Source organism: Corella eumyota, chromosome 2 (assembly GCF_963082875.1).
Source record: "Corella eumyota chromosome 2, kaCorEumy4.1, whole genome shotgun sequence".
Lineage (NCBI taxonomy): Eukaryota > Metazoa > Chordata > Ascidiacea > Phlebobranchia > Corellidae > Corella > Corella eumyota.
Window position 1 is genome coordinate 914,334 of NC_137491.1, and position 8,403 is coordinate 922,736.

General features: G+C 27.6%; 1 protein-coding gene across 1 annotated transcript; it reads left to right on the forward strand.

Moving 5' to 3' along the window:
* Nucleotides 1-227: 227 nt before the first annotated feature.
* Nucleotides 228-7,888, forward strand: LOC145743214 (uncharacterized). The gene is made up of 15 exons (XM_082561131.1): nucleotides 228-314; nucleotides 662-852; nucleotides 2,336-2,420; nucleotides 2,659-2,759; nucleotides 3,239-3,329; nucleotides 3,741-3,938; nucleotides 4,147-4,272; nucleotides 4,362-4,481; nucleotides 4,621-4,761; nucleotides 5,091-5,278; nucleotides 5,709-5,943; nucleotides 6,434-6,619; nucleotides 6,953-7,036; nucleotides 7,160-7,263; nucleotides 7,669-7,888. The coding sequence occupies exons 1-15, from the start codon at nucleotides 266-268 to the stop codon at nucleotides 7,780-7,782; spliced, it is 2,013 nt and encodes a 670-aa protein (XP_082417257.1). The 5' UTR covers nucleotides 228-265; the 3' UTR covers nucleotides 7,783-7,888.
* The last annotated feature ends 515 nt before the right edge of the window (nucleotides 7,889-8,403 follow it).

Genomic DNA, 8,403 nt, shown 5'->3' on the forward strand with positions numbered 1-8,403 from the left:
ATTTAATTAATCAGAAATTAATTAGTTTAATGTTTAACTTTTACACTTGTGTGTTAATCTTGTGAAATGGAACTTTTTTTATTATATTTTTAAATTTTTAGATTTAAGCTTTTTTAAAGACCAGATTACGTTTTATAAAAAGCTAAGTTAAATTTAAAGACAAAATCGAAATTTTTTTTACATTTCTTGCCTAGTTTTGCTAAATTACACTAATAATATGTTTTTTTAGGCACAATAGACAAAATAAATTGCAAGTATTTTAAAAATGGGGAACAAATTTCATATAATTTCAACAATCACTTTCTTTATTCAAGGTAAATTACATAGCGAGTATATAAAGAAATAATGATAGTTATCAACTTATGTAAAGTCTGGCTTTTTCAGTAGCTTTAAATTTTATTAAAAACTTTTTAAATTTCGATAAAAAGTCAATAAAAAAGTTTTTGATTGATCAGCTGATCGTAGACCGAAAGTCTTTTACAAATACCTCTTTGTGACGTCATAGTTTAATATATTCTTTATGACGTTACACAGGCTTGTAATAGATAACGCGTTCCATTAAAGGATTACATTACTTTTAAAAATTGCTAAATAAAAATTTCATATTAAAATATTTTAATTTTTTTCCTAAAACTCAATTTTATAAAATTTTAATTTTTAGTTTTTCTTGTGACGTCATCATCGACGACGCGGGATGTCGCTTTAATTGCTCCGTCCATTATTACCGCCCTCAATTCTGACGTCACAGTGATTGTTGTCCGACCTTACAAAGGATTAATTGTTGAGCTTTATTACCAAAATGAAGTTATTCCGTTGACCGGGCAAATTATCGCTCAACTTAATGAAAAACAGGTTTGGAATTAAATCTTCATTTTAAACAGCAACATACAAAATAATAATACCTACAACATATTAAAATTTCAGAAAATTTAATCTTTAAATTTTAATAATAAAATATATTAATTAGTAATTAGTGACATTTAAATGTCGTTAATAGGAGGTTTGCGATTCGTTGGGATAATAACAAACATACTAAAAATTCAGAACTTTTAGTTTTAAAGAACAAAAGTTATCGTCTTTCAAAATTCGTCAAATAAGAATAAAAACAATAATAATAATAACTAGATTTATTTGATAAATAAAATATGGTTCGAAATCGTTTGATTCTTTTTTATGAATATAATTTATTTAGTAGGTTTATTAATTAAATTATAGATTTAAATATGAACTTTTTTATATTTAAACCTAATTTTAACAAACGAACACGCATTCATTGATATTGTAATAGAAAAGTAAACTAAATTTAAAAGCAAAATACCGATCTTAATTTTTTAGTAATTAAACGAGTATTAAAATATAATAATAACAAAACAATTAAAAAAAAATTTTACACATTTTTGACTTATCCTTTAACATTTTACTTAAATTTTCAACCAATATTTTTTACTTCAATTGACAGCGAAAAGGACGATTTTTGACGGCGACCAGAACGCTATTAAATTATTCAAGCGTTAAACTCACACTGATTCGTTATTTTATAAAAAAACTAAAATAATGATTAAACGATATTTAGCTAGAGTTAAATCTTCATTTTAAACAGCAACATACAAAATAATAATACCTACAACATATTAAAATTTCAGAAAATTTAATCTTTAAATTTTAATAATAAAATATGTTAATTAGTAATTAGTGACATTTAAATGTCGTAAATAGGAGGTTTGCGATTCGTTAGGATAATAACAAACATACTAAAAATTTAGAACTTTTACTTTTAAAGAACAAAAGTTATCGTCTTTCAAAATTCGTCAAATAAGAATAAAAACAATAATAATAATAATAATAATAATAAATATAATGACAATAACAATATGTTTCGAAATCTAAGATTTCGAACCATAATAATAATAAATATAATGACAATAACAATATGTTTCGAAATCTAAGATTTCGAACCATAATTATTTTAATATTTGTAATTGATTGTCGTTGTTTGTAAAGCACTGGTCATCACTACATGAGGTCTTGGGTTTAACACCCACTGATCGCATGCTGTAGCGCCCTTGAGTAAGGCACTATAAACGGTATGAACTCCTGCTGAGCCAGCACTTAATCAGCAGCTTAATTATTAGGCAATTATAATTTATAATATTCCAAACTGGTAAAGACAAATCGAGACTGGGTCGAAGTAACTTATGTTACTCTATGTTTAAGTCGCGCATTCGATTTTTCCACATCGAGAATTATAATACAAATTAAAACTACATAATCATATACAGATTAAAAATTAAAACAATTATATGTAACCTAATATAAGCATGATATCTTTATTTAGGATGAAAAAGTCGGTTTAGTTTTTAATTGTGGATACTTCTCACGTTTGGGGAATTACCCGTTACGAGTTTTCGACGAAGCAACACGTGGGTTGAATTTGTTTAGTTTATGACGTAACAATAATAAATCAAACAACAGTGAATTTACAATTGTTTAACAATGGGAATAATTATTACTTAACAACTAAGTTAACAATGACTTTTAAAAATAATTAGACAATTAGTTAATTGTTTTCTATGGGTTTAAAATTTTAAAAAACAGTTTTTAGTAAAACATTTATTTTGAACCTATTTTTATGATGAATTTAAAACTTTTATATTTCAGAAAAGAATTTAAATATCAGTAAAGTGATAAAAGTTAAAAAATGGCCGAAAATTAAATTAAAATTGAAGAAATATCAGGAAGCATATACTACTGATGTACAGGTGAAAAAAATTCTTATTACGTAAACTTATTAGAATTTTAAAAATGTTAATTGTAAAATAAAGATTTGATTTTAGAATTATTTTTAAATTTTTGTTTATTTATTTAAAATGCTATTGAAAACAATTTTCTTAATACAAAACAATTTAAAAAAGATATTAAAATTATACTGGCAGTGTGGTGTAGTAGTAAGAACACTTGCTACACCACCATGAGGTCGTGAGTTCAATTCCTACTGAGCTGTAGCGCTCTTTAGTAAGGCGCTTTAAACGGCATGAACTCCTGCTGAGCCAACACTTAATCAGCAGCGTAATGATCAGCAAATCTAATCTATAATATCCCAAACTGCCACAGACAACTCGAGACTGGGTCAGGGTAACTTATGTTACTCTATGTTTAAATTGCGCATTCGACTTTACTACATCGAGGATAAAGATATTTACAAAAAAAAATTAAGAATTTAGTTTTTAATTTTTTAAAGGTTGAAATCAAGACTTTCTCTGATATTTGTAAATCTTACATTTCAAAACAATTGGAGACAAATCTGAAAATCATCAACAATAAAACTGGAGGTAAGATTGTAAAAATTATATTTTCTAATAAGTTCTTTATAAATAAAAAAAACATGTTTAGCATCATATGTCCTTAATTTAATTTATTAACTTTAAGGTCTTCTCCAAATTTACTTTAAGGTTTTTTAAAATATATATATTTTATTTACTTTATATATATACCTAAATGTTTAATTTTTGAAATCCTCTAACCCTATAAATACCTCAACCCTAACTTTATATATTTAATCATATGTTATTAATAATATTTTATAATTGCAATAATTAATGCATTTTGTTCTTGTTATATTTATGTTTTCCACATGTTATCTTTTTATAGTCTTTAAATTTTTAGAAGACTGCAAAGTGTAATTTATAAATGATCCCAAAAAATTTTAATCTAAAATTTAATTTTTTGACACTTTTTTTTAGAAGTTATAACTCAAACTACTTTACCATTCCCACCTTCATCTCATATATTTCAATGCCATGTTTTCACTAAACAAGGACCTTATATTGCTCAACTATCAACTTATAATGATGTCATAATAGCTCGTAGTGATGTCATGAATGTAAAATGGAGTAATGAGTATCAGTTATCTGTTCAGGATAATTTGATGTCCTGCAAAGGTGAATTTGTTCATTTTAAAAGAAAAACTTTATTAATTTGATTTTTTTTTAATTTACTTTTTAAATAAAGCTAATATATTTTATGTTTTAGTTTTTAACTGTAATAAACACAATATATATTTTATTTTTATGGCATTTATTAAAATATAATATATTTTATTAACAACATTTATTATTTTTTAATATTTTTTTAAATTTTAACTTTTAGAAAGTGGTATAAAAGTAAAAGTAGAAAACCCTCCATGTTCATCTTCTTATGATGTCATACAAGCTGCATTGTTGAATAATAATGGACATTATAATGTTATACAAAACATTACTTTAAACTCACAAGGTTAATTATTTTTTTAATTACTCAAAAAAATATTTTGTGTAAAAAATCTAAATTTTTAAAAAATTAAATTTTTAATTGTGACATCATAGATCATGTAATATTTCCATGCTCAATAGTGCTTACTAGCTCTCCTAGTGTTTGTTTCCGATATGTGACGTCATCAGGTTTTGTGGTTCGAACAATTTGTCGAGTCATCAACCAAACTAAAGGTTGGAATTAATTTTTAATCGGTTTTAATTTTATTTAAAAAGTTGTTGTTTTAATTTTTACCAAGTCAAGTTTTTGTTTGTTTGGCTTTCAAGTAATTTAAAATAAAAAATAAATTTTATATTTAATATATTTTTTCAGGTTTGAGGATAAATGGAGCTTGGTCAACTTGGACAAGTTGGGAGAAATGTTCGAGAAATTGTAATTATTTGACCACTAGGAGAGCTAGAGTGTGTGATAATCCTGCCACTAGAGGGGTAGGGAAGAGATGTGATAAAAATGGTAAGTTGATCATGTTTTAATTTTATATTTATCCTTGATGTGAGAAGGTCAACTTCACGACCTAAACATAGAGTAACATAAGTTACTCCGACCAAGTCTCGAGTTGCCTGTGGCAGTTTTGGATATTATAGATTATAATTGCCTGATAATGATGCTGCTGATTAAGTGCTGGCTCAGCAGTAGTTTATAACGTTTATAGCGCCTTACTCAAGGGCACTATAACATGATTTCATTGGGGATTGAACCCAGGATCTTATGTAGTACTAGGTGTCTAAACTCTTGCTTAACGTTAAAGTAATATTTTATTTAAAACATTAAATTAATTTCAGGTTCCTTATATGCTTACGAATTTCAAGAAAACAAAAAAGAATCAAAAACTTTTTGTCCTCTTCTATTTGGGACAATAAAACGCAACGTTACAACCTCTGATTGCAAATGTGGGTGTTATATTCACATTGATTCAAACAACTATTTATCCTCACCAATTCCTGGGCAATGTAGGAATCAAGAACGAATTGTAAGTAATTTTTATTTTAACATTTTTAAACTTTGTGTATTTTGTGTAGTACTAGATATCATTAGTTGAGGTTTTTAGTTTGATTTTCACTGCTTTCATGCCATAAAAGGGTGAAAGGAATAATTGTTAAAACACATGGCTTAAATACATGAGGTCCTTGGTTTGATTCCCACTGCTTCCATGCTGTAGAGCCTTTGGGTCAGGTGTTATAAACAGTATAAACTCCTGCTAAGCCAACACTTTATCAGCAGCATAATTATCGGGCAATTAAAATCTATATAACCTCTCAAACTACCACAAGCAACTCGAGACTGGGTCGGAGTAACTTATGTTACTCTATGTTTAGGTCGTAATGTCCTCCCAGAATAAAAAATACAAAATACTATTATTTGTTTTAGTCAATAATTAATAAAAATAAATGTTTTTTCAGGATTGGAAGTTGTACACTTCACCTGGTAACATAATTAAAATTCATTTAATTGATTTCCAACTTAATTACGGGGAATATTTGACGTTGATTGATGGTGATGGTACAACGACCTCGATGACATCACAGGGTCAATTGATGACGTCACAAAGCAATATTGTTAACATACAATATACGAGGATAAATGTTGTTGAACCATTTGAATCTTGTGGTTTTGTCATTGAATATGGAATAGAAGGTAAACAAATAATTAGGCTTTAATTTTAGTTTCACTTTATGAGGTCCTGGGTTTGATTCCCACTGCTTACCTGTCATAGAAGCCTAGAGTAAGATGCTAAGACGGTGTAAACTCCTGCTAAGCTAGCAACCTATCAGCAGTTTAATTGATGGCTAATTATAATTAATAATATTCTAAACTACTGTTTTTTTATATATCTTTATACCAGTCTCGAGTTGCCTTTAACAGTTTGGAATTTAAATAAATTATAATTGCACGATAAAATTTAAGTGTTGTCTCAGCAGGGGTTTATACCGTTTATAGCACCTTACTCAAGGGTGCTACAGCATAAGAGCAGTGGGGATCGATTCCACGACCTCATGTAGTGAGGCAAATGTTCGGACTACTACAGCCTGCTACTAGTTTAAATGCAGTACTGTTACTTTATTATTTTTTAAAGATAAATTCATCAAAATTGTGCCTAAAATTTGTACAATTTTCTTATTCTTAGATAAAAACAAGACAGTGTCTATGACATCACCATTTACTACTACTGACATCACAATTATGAACAATTCTGATTGGTTAAAACAAACTGTAAAGAACCCAGTAACAATGGGAGCGATAGGGGCGTGTCTTCTTATTATTTGCATTGTTAGCATTGTAGCCGTGGTTAGATGCAAAAGACAATGCAAAAGTAAGTTTATTGTTGTTATTTGATGGGTATTTACATTTTTATGTTAAATATATTTTTTATAACCAGTTAATAACCCGCTTTACGGTCAGCATTTTAGTTGTTGTAATATGGTCGCAACTCATAACTAATATTTGTCTGTGATAATTTACCCGAGCACCACAAATGGTAGTTTTATTTTTTTTGTAATCCTATAAATTAGACATATATGTATATTGTTCACCAAGTTACATTATATTTTAATGCAAAATTTAAAACATAATATTTTATTAAATTACATTGTTATTGTATATTACCAACAATGTTATCAAAGTTAAACTTTTATGTTTTTATTAGAGAACAAACGAAATGAGTTAACTGTTCGTCGACTCACAACACCACCTGATGGAAAAAGTTGCAGCAATTTTGACGGAGAATCAGGTAATTAAGAAATTGTTTTTTATTACTTTATCCTCAATCAAAAATCTAATTCATTAAAAAAAATATTTTATTCTAACGACTAAATTTATTTAAACAAAATTTTAAACAAGACTTTTAACTTAGATCGACAATCTCCAGTTGGCGAGAACACAAGTTGTAACCCTGATGTGACACAAAAACCACGTACTGAATATTATCTGGCACAACGACAGTTACAACTCATGAAAGTAAGAAATCTTTATTTAGTTGAAAATTAAACTTGGTCGCAGCATGGTGTAGTGTAGTGGTCAAAACACAGCCTAACACTTGGTTTACCACATTAAGTCCTCAATCCTCACTGCTCTCATGTTGTAGCGCCCTTGAGTAAGGTGGTATAAACGGTATAAACTCCTGCTAAGCCGACACTTAATCAGCAGCATAATTATCGGGCAATTATAATCTATAATATCGCAAACTGAAACAGGCAACTTAAGACTGGGTTGGAGTAACTGATGTTACTCTCTGTTTAAGTCGCGCATTCGACTTTCCCAAATCGAGGATAAAGATATGTAGAAAAAATGTTAAAATCTACTTTATTTTAGTGAAACCTTAAAATTTTTTTAATTTTAATTAAAATTTATTTATTTTACCAGAAATTAGGGAAAGACAACTTACAACAAACTTATGATACTTCTTGTATTGATAAAAATATTGTTCAAGAACAACAAGTTTTATTATTCGGTGATTTAAATAATCCCCATTCATGACCTGAGTTACGTCATACTACTTCATTAATGACGTCATAGAAGAGTAGTTGTTTGCAATATTGCCATCATAGTATTGTAATTAAAGTTAAGTTTAGTCGTACTGTTACGTCACATGATAAGCAATGACGTCACAATTTGTTATTTTTTGCACTGTGAATCGCAATAAATTGTAATAAAAATATTTTCTAAAAAAATTAAAAATGAATATTATAAAAAATTTTAAAATATAAATGCCGATATTGGGATTCGAACCCGGGTCAAAGGACCGGAGAAACGTTAAGCTAAGGAGGCTACGTTAAAATCAAATTAAAGGCTTATTTTGCTTTAGGAAAAAACGAAAAATGGTTTTGTTGAATTCTTGCTTTTTAGTTGTTTTAGTTTAAGAAAGAATCATATCAAGTTAAAAGATTGTTTAGTAAAAGGCATGAAAAGTTATTTATAGAAAGATAAAATGTCGATGTAATCTAAAAGTTTTGGTTTAATATTAATGTATTATGATAAATTTGATAATTTTGATTAAAATTTAGCTTTTAAACTCATATTTGTAATGAATAAAATCAGTTAGCTATATATAGGTTGTTTTAAAGTAAGTTGTACTAGTTTTACATATTTAAAAAATTC

What these genes read in the sequence shown, in the direction of transcription:
- LOC145743214 (XM_082561131.1), top strand. Translation starts at nt 266, where the DNA reads ATGGGGAACAAATTTCATATAATTTCAACAATCACTTTCTTTATTCAA. An exon ending in AGTTTTCGACGAAGCAACAC is followed by an intron (nt 2,421 to 2,658) that starts GTGGGTTGAATT and finishes TTTATATTTCAG; the next exon opens with AAAAGAATTTAAATATCAGT. An exon ending in CATTGAATATGGAATAGAAG is followed by an intron (nt 5,944 to 6,433) that starts GTAAACAAATAA and finishes TCTTATTCTTAG; the next exon opens with ATAAAAACAAGACAGTGTCT.